At 47.0% G+C, this 18,553-nt stretch overlaps 1 protein-coding gene across 6 annotated transcripts in view; it reads left to right on the top strand.

The window, feature by feature from the left end:
* Window positions 1–18,553, top strand: part of MPHOSPH8 (M-phase phosphoprotein 8) — a 48,199-nt gene that overhangs the window by 23,427 nt on the left and 6,219 nt on the right. For 4 of the 6 annotated variants that reach the window (XM_033197088.1, XM_033197097.1, XM_033197107.1 and 1 more), the window contains exons 6-10: window positions 9,213–9,338; window positions 9,419–9,507; window positions 12,234–12,374; window positions 13,928–14,014; window positions 17,440–17,594. In XM_033197088.1, coding sequence (XP_033052979.1) covers window positions 9,213–9,338; window positions 9,419–9,507; window positions 12,234–12,374; window positions 13,928–14,014; window positions 17,440–17,594 — 598 coding nt within the window. The remainder of the gene's footprint in view (window positions 1–9,212; window positions 9,339–9,418; window positions 9,508–12,233; window positions 12,375–13,927; window positions 14,015–17,439; window positions 17,595–18,553) is intronic. The other 2 variants (XM_033197113.1, XM_033197122.1) reach the window with 2 other exon arrangements.

Consider the following 18,553-nt stretch of genomic DNA (forward strand, 5'->3'; position numbering starts at 1 on the left):
GAGCTAGCTGCAGGAGTTTTTTTTTTTTTTACATACCCCAGTGGCACCTGGAACGCTAGCAAGACAGAACTGTTCACTCCTCTGGAAAGGGGGCTGAAGCCAGGGAGCCAAGTGGTCTGGCTTGGCAGGTCCCCATGGAGCTCAGCAAGCTAAGATCCACTGGCTTGAAATTCTCGCTGCCAGCACAGCAGTCTGAGATCGACCTGGGCCACTTGAGCTTGGTGGGAGGAGGGGTGTCCGCCATTGCTGAAGCTTGAGTAGGCGGTTTTACCCTCATAGTGTAAACAAAGCCCCCTGGACGTTCAAACTGGGTGGAGCGCACCGCAGCTCAGCAAGGCTGCTGTGGCCAGACTGCCTCTCTCGATTCCTCCTCTGGGCAGGGCATCTCTGAAAAGGCAGCTCAGTTAGGGTCTTATAGATACAATCCCCATCTCCTTGGGACAGAGCACCTGGGAGAAGGGGCGTCTGGGGACAGCTTCAGCAGACTTAAACGTCCCTGTCTGACGGCTCTGAAGAGAGCAGTGGATCTCCCAGCACAGCTTTTGAGCTCTGCTAAGGGTCAGACTGCCTCCTCAAGTGGGTAGCTGACCCCCGTGTCTCCTGACTGGGAGACACCTCCCAGTAGGGGCCGACAGACACCTCATACAGGAGAGCTCCAGCTGGCATCTAGTGGGTGCCCCTCTGGGACGAAACTTCCAGAGGAAGGAGCAGGCAACAATCTTTGCTGTTCTGCAGCCTCCGCTGGTGATACCCAGGCAAACAGGGTCTGGAGTGGGCCTCCAGCAAACCTGCAGCAGAGGTGCCTGTTAGAAGGAAAACTAACAAACAGAAAGGGATAGCATCAACATCAACAAAAGGGATGCCCACTCAGACCCCATCTGAAGGTTACTAACATCAAAGACCAAAGGTAGATAACTCCACAAAGATTGGGAGAAACCAGGGCAAAAAGTCTGAAAATTGCAAAAACCAGAACACTTCTTCTCCAAAAGATCACCACTCCTCGCCAAGGGAACAAAACTGGGCAGAAAATGAGTTTGATGAGTTGACAGAAGTAGGCTTCAGAAGGTGGGTAATAAACTTGTCTGAGCTAAAGGAGTCTGTTCTAACCCAATGCAAGGAAGCTAAGAACCTTGAGAAGAGGTTAGAGGAATTGCTGACTAGAATAACCAGTTTAGAGAAGAACATAAATGACCGGATGGAGCTGAAAACACAGCACGAGAACTTCATGAAGGATACACAAGTATCAATAGCCGAATGGATCAAGCAGAAGAAAGGATATCGGAGATTGAAGATCAACTTAATGAAATAAAGCAAGAAGGCGAGGTTAGAGAAAAAAAAAATGAAAAGGAATGAACAAAGCCTCCAAGAAATATGGGACTCTGTGAAAAGACCAAATCTACATTTAATTAGTGTACCTGAAAGTGATGGGGAGAATGGAACCAAGTTGGAAAACATTCTTCAGAATATTATCCAGGAGAACCTCCCCACCCTAGCAAGACAGGCCAACATTCAAATTCAGGAAATACAGAGAACACCACAAAAATACTCCTCAAGAAGAGCAACCCCAAGACATGTAATCATCAGATTCACCAAGGTTGAAATGAAGGAAAACATGTTAAGGGCAGTCAGAGAGAAAAGTCGGGTTACTCACAAAGGGAAACCCATCAGACTGACATCATTCTCAGCAAACTCACACAAGAACAGAAAACTAAGCAGCGCATGTTCTCACTCCTAAGTGGGAGTTGAACAGTGAGAACACATGGACCCAGGAGGGGAACATCACACACAGGGGCCTGCCAGGGGCTGGGGGCTATGGAAGGGAGAGCATTAGGAGAAATTCCTAATGTAGATGACAGGTAGATGGGTGCAGCAAACCACCATGGCACATGTATACCTATGCAACAAACCTCCTAGTTCTGTACCCCAGAACTTAAAGTATAATAATAAAAAAAAAAAAGAACGTGGAATAATAAAAACAGCCTCATAAATTTAACACCGAGCCAGATGAGTTTCTCAAACCAGAGGCTACCACACTGATAAAAATCGTTCTAAAAACAGGCAAAGAATGCTAATGCTAACTTACTCTGGGAGACCATTATAACTTCAGTACCAAAACCAGACAACAGCTATAAGAAAAGGCCAGGTGTGGAGGCTCCTGCCTCTATTCCCAGCACTTTGGGAGGCCGAGGCGGGTGAATCACCCGAGGTCGGGAGTTCAAGACCAGCCTTACCAACATGGAAAAACACTCTCTCTACTAAAAATACAAAATTAGCCAGATGTGGTGGCGCATGCCTGTAGTCCCAGCTACTCAGGAGGTTGAGGCAAGAGAATCGCTTGAACCCAGGAGGCGGAGGTTTCAGTGAGCTGAGATGGTGCCATTGCACTCCAGCCTGGGCAACAAGAGCGAACCTCTGTCTCGAAACAACAAAAGAATAGTAATAATAATAATAAAATAAAATAAGCCAGGCAGATGGCACATACCTGTAGTCCCAGCTACTCAGGAGGCTACGGTGGGAGGATCATTTGAGCCCAGGAGGCAGAGGTTGTAGTGAGCTAAAATCACGCCACTGCACTTCAGCCTGGATGACAGAGCAAGACTTTTGTCAAAAAAAAAAAAAAAAAAGCTGTCATTATCAGATTCATATAAAAAACCTAAAATAATCTACAAATAAATTATTACAAGTATTAAAAATTTAGCAAGGTGACTGGATATAAGATCAGTGACAAAAGTCAATTTTCTTTTTTAAACCTATATACATTTCTACATAAATAATAAATATATATATATATATATATATTTTTTTTTTTTTTTTTTTTTTGAGGCGGAGTCTCGCTCTGTCGCCCGACTGGAGTGCAGTGGCCGGATCTCAGCTCACTGCAAGCTCCGCCTCCCGGGTTTACGCCATTCTCCTGCCTCAGCCTCCTGAGTAGCTGGGACTACAGGCGCCCGCCACCTCGCCCGGCTAGTTTTTATATTTTTAGTAGAGATGGGGTTTCACCGTGTTAGCCAGGATGGTCTCGATCTCCTGACCTCGTGATCCGCCCATCTCGGCCTCCCAAAGTGCTGGGATTACAGGCTTGAGCCACTGCGCCCGGCCAATAAATATATTTTTAAAAGATACAGTTTTCATGCCAGGCGTGGTGGCTCACGCCTGTAATCCCAGCACTTTGGGAGGCCGAGGCGGGTGGCTCACTCGAGGTCAGGAGTTCGAGACCAGCCTGGCCAACATAGTGAAACCCCGTTTCTACTAAAAATACAAAAAATAGCTGGCGCATGTCCGTAATCCCAGCTACTTGGGAGGCTGAGGCAGGAGAATCGCTTCAACCGGGCAGGCGGAGGTTGCAGTGAGCCGAGATCGCGTCATCGCACTCCAGCCTGGGGGACAAGAGTGAGACTTTGTCTCAAAGAAAATAAATAAAAACATATAGTTTTCAGTAGCAACACATTTAAAAGAGTTAAAAGATTGCTTAGAATATTGTTCATGAAAGATGAGCCAGGTGCGGTGGCTCACGCCTGTAATCCTGGGAGGCTGAGGCAGGTGGATCACTCGAGGTCAGGAGTTCGATGCCAGCCTGACCAACGTGGCGAAACCCCATCTCTACTAAAAATACAAAAATTAGCTGGTTGTGGTGGCTCACGCCTGTGGTCCCAGCTATTCAGGAGGCTGAGGCAGGAGAACTGCTTGAACCCAGGAGGTGTTGGTTGCAGTGAGCTGAGATAATGCCATTGCATTCCAGCCTGGGCAACAGAGCAAAACTCTGTCTCAAAAAAAAAAGCCCTTATGGAGAAAATTTTAAAGATTTCTTGATTGCTTGAAACTTACTAAAATATATATATGTCATTTTTATTAGAAAACAATTTTAGGGTCCAGGCATAGTGGTTCACGCCTGTAATCCTAGCAGTTTGGGAGGCCGAGACAGGCAGATCATTTGAGGTCAGGAGTTCGAGACCAGCCTGGCTAACATGGTGAAACCCCATTTCTACTAAAAATACAAAAATTAGCCAGGCATTTTGCATGAGCGAAAAATAGCTTTTTTTTTTTTTTTTTTTTTTTTTCTCTGCTTGAGCAAAACATAGCTCATGCAATTTCAGCTACTCAGGAGGCTGAGGCACAGAAATCCCTTGAATCTGGGAGGTGGAGGTTGCTGTGAGCTGAGATTGTGCCACTGCACTCCAGCCTGGGTGACGGAGTGAGACTCTGTTTCAGAAAACAAAAGAAAACAATTTTAGAAGTTTGTCATTTTCTCCGAACTGGTCTATAGCATCCCTGCAGTTCTAAGCAAAATCTCAACACAGTTTTTCATGGAATTTACAAATGCTCATTCTGCAGTTAATGTGGAAGACTCAAGAAAAGCCAAAGCCAATTGTCCCAGTAAGTAATCAAAACCCGCTATATCAAACTAGTGATTCCTTATAGCATTTACTTGGCACAGCAGGGTAGGTGAACTAGCGTAGCAGGGTAGACCTCAGTCCGGTGGTGCAGCTCTGCTAGAGGACAGAGGACGGGGCATCACGGGGTGCACGTGTGGAGGACGCCTCTTCTCACTGGTGTCAGAACGGGTGGTTATTCCTGTATCAAAAGCCCCATACCTGAGAGTCAGATCCTGATGCAGTGGGGCCCTATTAGGAGGATATTTAGATTCTAGGTATTTAGAGATTAAGGCTAATATCTTTATGACCTTGAGGGTAGGGAAAGATTTCTTAAACAGGACACAAAATGTTCCGTAAAGGAATAAAATGATAAAGTTGACTGAACAAGGTGAGTTCCATTTGACAGAGCTACCATTAGAAAGGGCGAAAAAACAAAGGGTCACTACCCAGAATAGAGAACTTCTGCAGTGTATAGAAAGCTCATCAGCAAGCAAAACCAACTGTGTATTTCTTAGGATGATGGCAAAGCTATGTTGAAGAAGAGCGTGAGACACAGACTGCAGATGTAGATGACAGCATGCAGGGGACAGCTGTGGGAGGCACGGGCATGTGCCGCCGAGCGGGTCTTGTGACCACAGAGCACGCTTCATTGTTGCACTTCGTGACATACATTCCTTATTATATGTATATCGAGTTTCTTATTAAAAATAGAGAAGGCCGGGCGCGGTGGCTCACGCCTGTAATCCCAGCACTTTGGGAGGCCAAGACGGGCGGATCACAAGGTCAGGAGATCAAGACCATCCTGGCCAACACCGTGAAACCCCGTCTCTACTAAAAATACAAAAATGAGCCAGGGGAGGTGGCGGGCGCCTGTAGTCCCAGCTACTCGGGAGGCAGAGGCAGGAGAATGACGTGAACCCGGGAGGCAGAGCTTGCAGTGAGCCGAGATTGTGCCACTGCACTCCAGCCTGGGGACAGAGCAAGACTCCATCTGAAAAAAAAAAGAAAAGAAAATTAAGCCTATTAGGTCCAGAGGCAAGACCCAGCACTTGTCAGGAGTGAACATGGGTTTTGAATCAGTTTGCTTTGTTAGAGACCACAATCTGAGCTGCAGCTCAGCCTTTCCAGTGGTTCTGGTCTAGGGATGCTCTCTGTTCTTACGGCAGTCCTGTGAGTTCGGTGATATTATCTCAGTTCATAAAGACCTCACCTGTTCTGCTTCCACAATCTTTCCACATTGCTGCCTCAGTGGTGGGATGGGTCATGGGGCATAGCGGGTGGGGGCTTCATGGGCGACTCAGACACCTGAGTAAGAAGACCGGCGCCGCCACTCACTGGTGTGTGTCTGAGAAAACCCTGGAGCCTCTCCCAGCCTCTCATCTGTAACATGTCTCCCATTACAGGTTATTGTGTATGGAGGAAATAAATCCATTCACATAAATAAGTTAACATGTCTTATGATTGCTAGTGGCTTTCACTGTTACCATTGCTGATAGACCTGGGATGCTGCACCAGGATGGACAGCCCAGAGGCTGTGCTGTTTCTCTGCTGTCAGCTCTCAGAGTTAACAGTAGTGTTAGGTTTTTTTTTTGCGGGGGGGGTTATACTTTAAGTTCTAGGGTACATGTGCACAACGTGCAGGTTTGTTACATATGTATACATGTGCCATGTTGGTGTGCTGCACCCATTAACTTGTCATTTACATTAGGTATATCTCCTAATGGTATCCTTCCCCCCACCCCCTCCCCACAGTAGGACCCGGTGTGTGATGTTCCCCTTCCTGTGTCCAGGTGATCTCATTGTTCATTTTCCACCTATGAGTGAGAACATGCTACGGTATTTGGTTTTCTTTTCTTGCGATAGTTTGCTGAGAATGATGGTTTCCAGCTGCATCCATGTCCCCACAAAGGACACGAACTCATCCTTTTTTTATGGCTGCATAGTATTCCATGGTGTATATGTGCCACATTTTCTTAATCTAGTCTGTCACTGATGGACATTTAGGTTGATTCCAAGTCTTTGCTATTGTGAATAGTGCCGCAGTAAACATATGTGTGCATGTGTCTTTACAGCAGCATGACTTACAATCCTTTGGGTATATCCCCAGTAATGGGATGGCTGGGTCAAATGGCATTTCTAGTTCTAGATCCTTGAGAAATCGCCACACTGTTTTCCACAGTGGTTGAACTAGTCTACAGTCCCACCAACAGTGTAAAAGTGTTCCTGTTTCTCCACATCCTCTCCAGCACCTGTTGTTTCCTGATTTTTTAATGATTGCCATTCTGACTGGTGTGAGATAGTATCTCATTGTGGTTTTGATTTGTATTTCTCTGATGGCAAGTGATGATGAGCATTTTTTCATGTGTCTGTTGGCTGTATGAATGTCTTCTTTTGAGAAGTGTCTGTTCATATCCTTTGCCCACTTTTTGATGGGGGTTCTTTTTTTCTTGTAAATTTGTTTGAGTTCTTTGTAGGTTCTGGATATTAGCCCTTTGTCAGATGAGTAGGTTGCAAAAATTTTCTCCCATTCTGTAGGTTGCCTGTTCACTCTGGTGGTAGTTTCTCTTGCTGTGCAGAAGCTCTTTAGTTTAATTAGATCCCATTTGTCAATTTTGGCTTTTGTTGCCGTTGCTTTTGGTGTTTTAGACATGAAGTCCTTGCCCATGCCTATGTCCTGAATGGTATTACCTAGGTTTCCTTCTAGGGTTTTTATGGTTTTAGGTCTCACATTTAAATCTCTAATCCATCTTGAATTAATTTTCGTAAGGAGTAAGGAAAGGATCCAGTTTCAGCTTTCTACATATGGCTAGCCAATTTTCCCAGCACCATTTATTAAATAGGGAATCCTTTCCCCATTTGTTGTTTTTGTCAGGTTTGTGAAAGATCAGATGGCTGTAGATGTGTGGTATTATTTCTGAGGACTCTGTTCTGTTCCATTGGTCTATATCTCTGTTTTGGTACCAGTACCATGCTGCTTTGGTTACTGTAGCCTTGTAGTATAGTTTGAAATCAGGTAGCATGATGCCTCCAGCTTTGTACTTTTGACTTAGGATTGTCTTGGCAATGCGGGGTCTTTTTTGGTTCCATATGAACTTTAAAGCAGTTTTTTCCAATTGTCTGAAGAAACTCATTGGTAGCTTAATGGGGATGGCATTGAATCTATTAATTACCTTGGGCAGTATGGCCATTTTCACAATATTGATTCTTCCTGTCCATGAGCATGGTATGTTCTTCTATTTGTTTGTGTCCTCTTTTATTTCACTGAGCAGTGGTTTGTAGTTCTCCTTGAAGAGGTCCTTTACATCCCTTGTAAGTTGGATTCCTAGGTATTTTATTCTCTTTGAAGCTATTGTGAATGGGAGTTCATTCATAATTTGGCTGTCTGTTTGTCTGTTACTGGTGTATAAGAATGCTTGTGATTTTTGCACATTGATTTTGTATCCTGAGACTTTGCTGAAGTTGCTTATCAGCTTAAGGAGATTTTGGGCTGAGACGATGGGGTTTTCTAAATATACAATCATGTCATCTGCAAACAGGGACAATCTAACTTCTTCTTTTCCTAACTGGATACCTTTTATTTCTTTCTCTTGCCTGATTGCCCTGGCCAGAACTTCCAACACTATGTTGAATAGGAGTGGTGAGAGAGGGCATCCCTGTCTTGTGCCAGTTTTCAAAGGGAATGCTTCCAGTTTTTGCCTATTCAGTATGATATTGGCTGTGGGTTTGTCATAAATAGCTCTTACTATTTTGAGATACATTCCATCATTACCGAATTTATTGAGCGTTTTTAGCATGAAGGGCTGTTGAATTTTGTCAAAAGCCTTTTCTGCATCTATTGAGATAATCATGTGGTTTTTGTCTTTGGTTCTGTGTATATGCTGGATTACGTTTACTGATTTGCGTATGTTGAACCAGCCTTGCATCCCAGGGATGAAGCCCACTTGATGATGCTGGGAGCTGGAGGCTGGAGCTGTTACTATTCGGCCATCTTGGGCGCACCCCCAGAAGTGTTAGTTTGAGTTGAGGGCTTTGGAAAAGTTCTTCATTTATTGCATATGTTTTACAGACTTTATTTCTGTGGCAAGGCCATCTGCCTGACGTCATCTATATGGTTTGAGGAATTGGTTTCAGGTGAAAGTCCTTTAACTCTTACCATCAAGTATTTGTGTTTTTCACTTGTAAAACCACCATTGTGAATTACTCCCAGACGAGCTGCACCGAAGTCTGTGATTGCTGTGGTGATAAAGGCTGGACACACGCATCCTCGATGTTCCCGTGCCTGTGGGTCCTGTCGGGGAAGACTCTAGCAGTACCTCACAGGGAGTTGGGTGTGGGCCAGGGCACTGTGGGAGCAGAAGGCTTCCAGGTGTAGGGGCCCGAGTGAATCTGGAAGGATCCATAAGCAGTGCCTTTGACTCACATGCTGGGGTAGCTCACACGCGGAGAACAGCTCTATCTGTACGTGATGGGAAGCAGCGTATGTCCAAGAAGAATGGTGTAAGGGAGAGAAGTCACATTAGGATTGTATTTCCTCTTACCAGATCCCTGATCCCTCTTTCTTTGAGCTACTTAGTCTTAAAATTCCTCCTTGGCTATTTTACAATGACAGATTACCTATTTATCTTCATGCCTTCAGAGTACCATGGCTTCTCAATGTGAATCGTTCATATTACTTCCCAAAGAAAATCGGGGATTTTATCAATTACAAGACCCCATTATACAATGACTTGTGTGAAAAGTATACATAGAGCTTTGATTAAGACACCACAAATTTGATAACATTGTGGGTTTTTTATACTTAAGACAAATGTATGTTAACAAGGCCATTGTGTGTTTCAGATGGCAGGCAGCAGATTCTGAGTTTGGGCATGGACCTGCAGTTGGAATGGATGAAGTTAGAAGATTTCCAAAAGCACCTTGATGGGAAAGATGAGAATTTTGCTGCAGCAGATGCAATTCCAAGTAGTGAGTGGTTTTGGAAATATTGAAATCCGTTTCACAAATCTAGATTTATAAAATCTAACTTATCTTTCCTTTCATTTTAGATGTGTTAAGGGATGCTGTAAAAAATGGGGATTATATTACTGTAAAAGTTGCACTTAATTCAAATGAAGAATATAACCTGGACCAAGAGGTAATATGTCTTTGAAAAATCTCATGAAAGGAAAATGGAAAGTAACTCTTGAAAGAATTCCAATTAATTTTTCTTTTTTTTTTTTTTTTTTTGTTTGAGACGGAGTCTTGCTCTGCCACCCAGGCTGGAGTGCAGTGGCCGGATCTCAGCTCACTGCAAGCTCCGCCCCCGGGTTCCCACCATTCTCCTGCCTCAGCCTCCCGAGTAGCTGGGACTACAGGCGCCCGCCACCTCGCCTGGCTAGTTTTTTGTATTTTTTTAGTAGAGACGGGGTTTCACCGTGTTAGCCAGGATGGTCTCGATCTCCTGACCTCGTGATCCGCCCGTCTCGGCCTCCCAAAGTGCTGGGATGACAGGCTTGAGCCACCGCGCCCAGCCCCTCAAATTAATTTTTCATTTATTTTAATTACAAAAGGCTGGGTGTGGTGGCACACACCTATAATCCCAGCACTTTGGGAGGCCGAGGCAGGAGGATTGCTTGAGCCCAGGAATTGGAGACCAGCCTGGGCTCCATGGTGAAACCCCAACTCTACAAAAAATACAAAAATTAGCTGGACATGGTGGTATACGCCTTTGGTCCCAGTTGCTTGGGCAGCTGAGGGGGGAGGATCTCCTGAGCCTGGGAGGTCAAGGCTGTGGTAAGTTGAGGTGCGCCACTGCACCCCAGCCTGGGCAACGGGGCAAGACTCTGTCTCAAAAAAAAAAAGTAATGCACGTTCACTTTGTAAAACTAAAAAATTGCAGAACCCTATAAACGTACAATTTATAGTCCCTTTAATTCCAACCCCTTTCCCCCCCAAAAGTGATGGTTTGGTTTGGTTTGGTTGTGGTTACCTGTTTTGTATGTGCTTTTACCCTCTGCCACTCCAAGAGCACAGAGGGAGACATTTTCCTGTGGCCATTTGTGTTTCTTTGATGGTTGCCCATTTCTAGCAGCTGTCCATCTCTCTGTTGTAGCTGGCCATGTTCCATACTGATACGTATGGAGTTTTTAATGGAAGTATATTGACCCTTTCTCTCTAGATTTTGGGTTTTGTGTTTGAGTCCTGTATTGCCTGAAGATTTTTAGTTTTAGGCGATTGTATCTGTCAATCTTTTACATTTATGGCTTTTGGGTATCTTGTCTTGCTTAGAAAATATTTTCATATTTTCTTCTTTAGTTTTTTAGCTTCACTGTGGATTTTTTAGGTTTAATCCTTTGGGATTACAATTCACAAAATTATTGGGATTTTGATTAAAATTGCATGAAATAATATAGATTGAGAATTGGCATTTTTATTTACATTTTGCATCTTCTGTCTAGGAACATGGTAATTCTTTTTTTTTTTTTTTTTTGAGACGGAGTCTTGCTCTGCCACCCAGGCTGGAGTGCAGTGGCCGGATCTCAGCTCACTGCAAGCTCCGCCTCCTGGGTTTAGGCCATTCTCCTGCCTCAGCCTCCCGAGTAGCTGGGACTACAGGCGCCCGCCTCGTCGCCCGGCTAGTTTTTTTTTTGTATTTTTAAGTAGAGACAGGGTTTCACCGTATTAGCCAGGATGGTCTCGATCTCCTGACCTTGTGATCCGCCCGTCTCGGCCTCCCAAAGTGCTGGGATTACAGGCTTGAGCCACCGCGCCCGGCAGGAACATGGTAATTCTACATCACTCAGCTCTTCATTTATACCCTTAAGCAAAGTTCTGTGGGTTTTTCATTCATATAGACATTGCACATTGCTTCTAGATGTATGCCTATATGTCTTATGTTTGATTATGGTCATTAGTCTTTTTTCATTTGCATTTTGTTTTCTAACTGGTTATTGCTTGTCAGTGGTAAAGCTATGGATGTCTTTGCACACATACGTGTGTGTGACTCCAGTCATTTAATGAGATTCTCTCCTCGTTTTTGAGTTACTTGTTTTGGATTTTCTAGGTAGAAAATTTGATCATATGCCCCCCAGAGATTCACTGTTCATTTTATATGGTGCAGACTTTTCATGGACCTTTAGGATTTCATACACAAAACAAAATCAAAGAAGATACAAAAATGAGAGCTGGGCGTGGTGGCGTGCACCTGTAATCCCAGCTACTCGAGGCTGAGGCAGGAGCCCAGGAGTTTGAGACCAGCCTGGGCTGACATAACAACACCCTGTCTCAATAAAAAAGAATGAAAGAGAAACACCACCAATAAAAAAAAATTCAAGCATTCCTTGGAGATATTGTGGGTTTGGTTCCGGACTGTTGGAATAAAGCGAGTCACACAAATTTGTTGGTTTCCTGGTGCATATAAAAGTTAGGTTTACACTAGACTGTAGTCTGTGAATAGCATTACATCTTTTAAAAAAACTATCTTAATTTACAACACTTTATTGCTAAAAATGGCTGATACGACAACAGAAAATGGGCACGTGCTGTGGGCACTGGTGTGAATGAGCGTGTCTGTGGCAGGGTTGCCACAGACCTTCAGTTTGTAAAAAACATAGTCCCTGTGCAGTGCGGTAAAGCAAAGCTCAGTGAAACGAGGTAGGCCTGTAGAGGAAAGTGTAAAATTTTATGCAAACATGTAGATGTGGAAAAATATTCTAAAAGCTACTAGTTTCTGATGGTTGGGATATTTTAGCGAAAATCCTAAGTAGGTGCCTAAATCAATGCCTGTTAGTGATTTCACATTGAAACATCTCAAGTGAGAAGACTGGGTTCTGAAATTGTTCTAAAGATTAACACGTTTTTTATTTAACAAAACCAACACAGGATTCCAGTGGAATGACACTGGTGATGCTTGCCGCCGCGGGAGGGCAGGACGACCTCCTTCGACTCCTCATAACAAAAGGCGCGAAAGTGAACGGTCGGCAGAAAAACGGGACCACCGCCCTCATTCATGCCGCAGAGAAGGTTTGTGGCTTCTCGTGCATCTGTGTCAGAGCTTTCATTCCTGCCGATGGACTGAGAGGACCTCTTTGGTAGTGAAATACAGCAATCACACAGCCACATAGCCTTTTTTTTAAGACAGAGTCTTGCTCTGTCCCCAGGGCTGGAGTGCAGTGGCACGATCTCAGCTCACTGCAACCTCTGCCCCCCGAGTTCCAGCAGTTCTCCTGCTTCAACCTCCCTAGTAGCTGGGATTATAGGTGCCCACCACCATGCCCAGCTAATATTTGTATTTTTAGTAGAGACAGAGTTTTGCCATATTGGCCAGGCTGGTTTTGAACTCCTGACCCCAAGTGATCCACCTGCCTCGGCCTCCCAAAGTGCTAGGATTATAGGAGTGAGCCTCCGCGCCTGGTCTGCTCCAGTTCTACTTTCTAATAGTATTTTATTATTGTCATATTATATTATGAAATAACCCTTTTTTTTTTTTTGAGGCGGAGTCTCGCTCTGTCGCCCAGGCTGGAGTGCAGTGACGCGATCTTGGCTCACTGCAAGCTCCGCCTCCCGGGTTCTCGCCATTTTCCTGCCTCAGCCTCCCGAGTAGCTGGGACTACAGGTGCCCACCACCATGCCCGGCTAATTTCTTTGTATTTTTAGTAGGGATGGGGTTTCACTGTGTTAGCCAGGATGGTCTTGATTTCCTGACCTCACGATCCTCCCGCCTTGGCCTCCCTAAGTGCTGGGATTACAGGTGTGAGCCACCGTGCCCGGCCATCACACGGTCCCATAGCTTTTTAAAAAATTTGTTTTAGAAATAAGGTCTCCCTCTGTGGCACAGACGGGAGTGCAGTGGCACCATCATAACTCACTGTGGCTGGAAACTCCTGGTCTCAGGCAGTCCTCCTGCCTCAGCCTCCTGAGTCGCTGGGACTAAGTGTGTACCTCCACACCTGTCTAGTTTTAAAAATGTTTGTAGAGACATGGTCTCACTGTGTTGCCCAGCCTGGGCTCAAGGGATCCTCCCGCCTCGGTTAAAGTGCTGGAATTACAGGCATGAGCCGCCGCCCCCAGCTGGAGTAACTTTTTAATTCATGTTTCAGTTGATCTGTGACATGTAATGAATAGATTTATCATCAGTAGTGCATTGTAATCACATTTCAAAATGTGATTTATCTCATTAGAATTTATATTAAAATACTCTGATTAAAGTACTAATATTAATTTTAATCTTAAATAATTTAAAATTTTTTCAAATGGTATTAGTATTCCTTTTGGTTAATAATGTAAGTGAAATGTTCTCATATATTATCTTTTTAAAGGATTTCTATGTAGAGGTTCTTAGGTTGGAGCTAGCAGTTCCGTTTAGGTAGCAGTTGCTGGCAGCACAGTGAGTGGCCCAGTCTGGGCCTCTGTGGGGCAGGGCTCACCCCCGTGGCCCCACAGCAATGCTGTAACCCACAACCACTTGTGATAGAACCTGCTGGGTTTTTTTTCCTGATGACTAAGAATTTCAAAATATCTGAAAACTCTCTTTTAAATAATTTGGGGAATTAAATTTGCTTTTTTTCTTTCCATAGAACTTTTTAACAACAGTGGCTATTCTTTTGGAAGCGGGAGCTTTTGTCAATGTCCAGCAGAGCAATGGTGAGACCGCACTGATGAAGGTAAGTCCCTCCTGTGGGCTGTCCCTTCTTCAGTACCTTGGCAGGTGCTTGTGTTGGCATCTGCCACTGCCAGGCACTGTGCTGGGGCCTGAGAACAGAGTGGGTACCAAGACAGTCCTGGAGTCCAGCCGCTTGCAGGGGAGGAGGAGAAGTGGGCTGGCAGGCAGCAGTGAGCTCAGAGCAGGCAGTGGTGTGATCAGAACGGCACAGAGAGCCGTGAGGTCACAGGGGAGTGCTCCGAGCTGGGCCTTGGGGTCCCTGGCAATCCGTAGGGTGAATGAGGCAGGTGCCACACTGTATCCTAAATGGCAGTCAAGTCAGCAGGGAGGGAGCACTCTGGCTGCAGCCGGAGCAGCAGGGAGGCTGCCGGCCTGGAAGGAGCATGCCTGGGCGTGGGACGGAGCTCCTCGTGTACTCTGTGTGTTCCTCATTTGATGTTGGTGAATTTGTCGCCTCGGGCTTGTTCCTGTGTTCTGGAACGTGGTTTGCAGACAGGTTTTGAAAGAAAGGTCGACCATTTGGCATTTGTCTTAGGGGACCCGCACGGTCTGGTTGGTTTCTCTGCGGCAGTTGTGGGTTCCTGGCCCAGGTTGCTATTAGGATAGAGCAGGTCCAGACACGCAGCCAGCAGTGGCCAGCTCAGCTCCCTGTGGGCACCTGTCCCGTTTCCTCCCTGGAATGCTTGGCTCCATGTAAGCCATTGAGCCCAGCAGGGGCCTGCCCACAGCGCCCATTCCAGCCTCTGTCCCCAGTAAGCAAAAGAGCACAGCCAGACCTGGCTCTGCAGGGCACCTGGCATCGAGTCTCACCGCGAACCCTCTTCTGATGGCCCGGACCACCTGTCTCTTGTCCTCCTGCCCCATGAGGCCCATAAACAGTCTCCTCCTGTAGCCCAGGCTGGAGTACAGTGGCGCCATCATGACTCACTGCAGCCTCGGCTTCCCGAGCTCAAGTGCCTCTCACCTCAGCCTCCCGAGTAGCTAGGACTGCAGGTGCGAGCCACCACGCCCAGCCGTTTTTTTCTTACTAGAGACCAAGTCTCCCTGTGTTGCCCAGGCTTGGCTTGCACTCCTGGCCTCGAGCACTTTCCTTTCGGTTCATGGAAATGTTCGTTTTGTTCAGGAGCCTGAGGTTCGTCTTTTGTTTCCCTTCATTTGTTGTGGTTGTCTCGTGTGGAGCAGCGGTGGCCTCTCAGAGCATCATCTTGGTGACAGATGACCCAGTGCACCCTGAACTGCAGCCATGCAGATGCATCCAGAGCATGAGAGGTGCGCGGTCACAGAAGCCTGCTCATGCCAAGCCTGAGGGAGTTCGTCCAGAGGGCCCTGGGGAGCCACAGCAAGGTTGAAGCTGAAGAAGGGTAGAATCAGATTAGAGGGTTTCATTTGTGTGTTTTAATGCTCCGTAGTACAGAAGCGGCACAGATTGGGAGGAGGACGTTTGCAGACTTGTCAGGTCTCCAGGTGATGTGAAATAACAGAAGTCTGTACCTGGGTAGTGGCAGGAGGGATGGAGTGGGTGAGCTGGCCACTTGGTAAGTAAGAGGTAGAATTCACAGAGCCTGGTAACTGGAGGGGACGCCTGGTCACCCCATTCCTAAGTTGGGGGCCCAGGTGGCACAGATGGAGGGAGTTGGGTATTGGGTCGTGTAGATGTCACCTCTGCACATTTCACTGGGGAATCTAGGCTCAGGAGAGAGGTGTGGGCTGGAGATTCAGGTTTGTTGCTGTCCAGCTCTCCGACAGTGACTGTAGCCGCAGGTTGAGAGTGGGGTCATCCATGGGGAATTGGAAAGGAGAAAAGGGCCGTAGAAGGAAAGAAGCTGTGTGGGGAGAAGCAGAGGAGGAGGAGGAAGTGGTCCTCAGGCTGGCAGCGCCTCTCCCAGCATCAGGCAGAAGGCAGGTGGGAGCGCCCCCAGGTCAGCACCTCAGGGCTGCATGCCTTGCTGAGGTGCCTGTGTTGAGGTGGGGAGTGGGGTGCAGCGGGGAGATGGCTCTGGAAGTGGGTCGGGGAGGGCGTGGCATGTCTTCCCTGAGAGGACATGTGGCACTTACGTCACTGGTTCTGAATTCAATAGACTGCCTTCATCTGCCATGAGGTTTATTTAAGTATTTGTTCCTGAAAAGCTGTATTTTAATTGCTTTCAGGATTTAGCATGTTGAAGTTTTTTTGAGTTTTAGAATGAGAAGATGTAAACATTGTGATTTTCAGAAATTAAAAACCTATTCATCTGAGGAGAAAGTGTAGAACATGGGTCTTTTACCAGAGTGGGCAGGTGCAGGGGGACTGCCCTCACCTGTCGCTGCAGGCTCTGTCAATCTCAGCAGGGCCTCACCCTCCCCGTGGCCGCAGTGTGGGCCACTTGGTCTGTCCGGAGCCTGTCCTGGATGGTGTCCCTCACCTCTGCAGTGGACACCCGGGGTGACCAGAAAGGTCTCAGGCCCAGGCTCCGCTGATCTGACGGCAGAGCCGCCCCTGCCGGAAGCGCTGGCTGACACCGTTGTCCGGGTAGGGCGGCGGGCGGGTAGCGTGGTGGATGGGTAGCGTGGTGGATGGGTAGGGCGGCGGTGGGTAGCGTGGTGGGTAGGGCGGCGGGCGGGTAGCGTGGTGGACGGGTAGGGCGGCGGGCGGGTAGCGTGGTGGACGGGTAGGGCGGCGGGCGGGTAGCGTGGTGGATGGGTAGCGTGGTGGATGGGTAGGGCGGCGGGCGGGTAGGGCGGCAGACGGGTAGGGCCGCGGAGTGCCGCTGCTCCTGGAGGCCGCTCTGTACAGTGACGCTGCTGCCCAGCATCTGCCTCACAGGGTCGGGCGGCACAGGGACCCCATCCCCTTTTCACAAATGGAAACGGGAGACTCAGAAGCATTACGGGACTTATCTGCAGTCATGTGGCTAGTAAGTGACAGACAAGGAAACAGTCGGTGCCACAGCTGCACAGTAGGTTTGCAAATTCAGATTCCTATCTGTGCTTGGGTCGTCTCCTTTAAAGCAGCAGCTGGGGACATTTCGAGGTTATTTTGTGGTCCTGAGAGGTGTTTTTGAGATTCCCGAGACAAAGGTGTCTATAGTGAGGGCCAGGCTTGTGTATCTCGGGGCCTCTGCCGAGGGGCTGGCTCGCAGGGACAGCATAGCATGGGTGACAGAGGGCAGCAGGGGGCAGCGCCTGGTGTCTGTTCTGTCTTGGGACTGACAAAACAGTTTCTGAAGTTGCCCATTTCCTGAACTCAGTGAAGAAATTAACTTGAACGCAGCACACAGATTTCTGTGTTGGCCCCTGAGTCAAAGATACTCCCCACTTGCATTTAAGCAACGTGGCCTGTGCCCTCTCTTCACAGAACCCAGGCATGTATGGAGAAGGGACCAGCACGCATGGGTCGTTACCACAGTTTACAGCTGAGTAATTGTTCCTCCTTTTTACCTGACGTAGGCCTGTAAAAGAGGAAATTCAGACATTGTACGACTTGTGATTGAATGTGGAGCTGACTGCAACATTCTGTCAAAGCACCAGAACAGCGCCCTGCACTTTGCGAAGCAGTCCAACAACGTGCTTGTGTACGACTTGCTGAAGAGCCATTTAGAGACGTAAGTGGCAACGACTTACGTGTCGAGCCCCGTCTCACATGCTGTTCGTGTGGACACATTATCGCTGGAGCGGCCTCTGTGTAACTGCTCAGAAAAACATCCAGCACAAGTCCTGATGGTTTTGTTTCCAGTAAATCACAGATTTAGTAAATGGCATATGAATTATTTTTCTGCAAGTTATTTAACTCAGAAAATTTCAAACTTAACAGTGGCCTATCTGGGAGTATTTTCCTTAAATATTAAGTATACTCTTAATTTGGTTAGCAAAGGTTTTCTTAAAAACATTTAAACTTGGTCGGGCACAGTGGCTCACGCTTGTAATCCTAGTACTTTGGGAGGCCGAGGCGGGTGGATCACTTAAGGTCAGGAGTTTGAGACCAGCCTGACCAACATGGTGAAACCCCGTCTCTACTGAAAAAACAAAAATTGGCCAGGCGTGGTGGTGGGCACCTGTAATCCCAGCTACTCAGGAGGCTGAGGCAGGAGAATCGCTTGAACCTGGGAGGCGGAGGTTGCAGTGAACCAAGATCACACCATTGCACTGCAGCCCGGGTGACAGAGCAAGACTCTGTACCCCCACCAAAAAAAAAGAAACTTTAAACGTCTTTCTTTTTAATAGACCTTATTTTTTGCAACACTTTTAAGCACAGCAAAGTTGAGTGGAAGGTACAGATTTCCAAGCCTCCCCACCGCCATCCTCCCCAACTGTCGAGATCCCGGTCACCCACCATGGGACATTACTACAGCCGAGGAACCTACAGGGACATCGCATAATCCCCGGAGCACAGCACTGACGACATCAGGGCTCACTCGTAGTGATACACATTCTGTGGATCGGGACAGACACATCATGCATCCATCTGTCACCACAGTGTCACACAGAATAGTTTCACTGCCAGAAAAAGCCTGTGTTCTCCACCTCTTCATCCCTCCCTCCCCCAGCCCCTGACAACCAGCAG

This window comes from Trachypithecus francoisi, unplaced genomic scaffold (assembly GCF_009764315.1).
Source record: "Trachypithecus francoisi isolate TF-2019V2 unplaced genomic scaffold, Tfra_2.0 Contig01676, whole genome shotgun sequence".
Lineage (NCBI taxonomy): Eukaryota > Metazoa > Chordata > Mammalia > Primates > Cercopithecidae > Trachypithecus > Trachypithecus francoisi.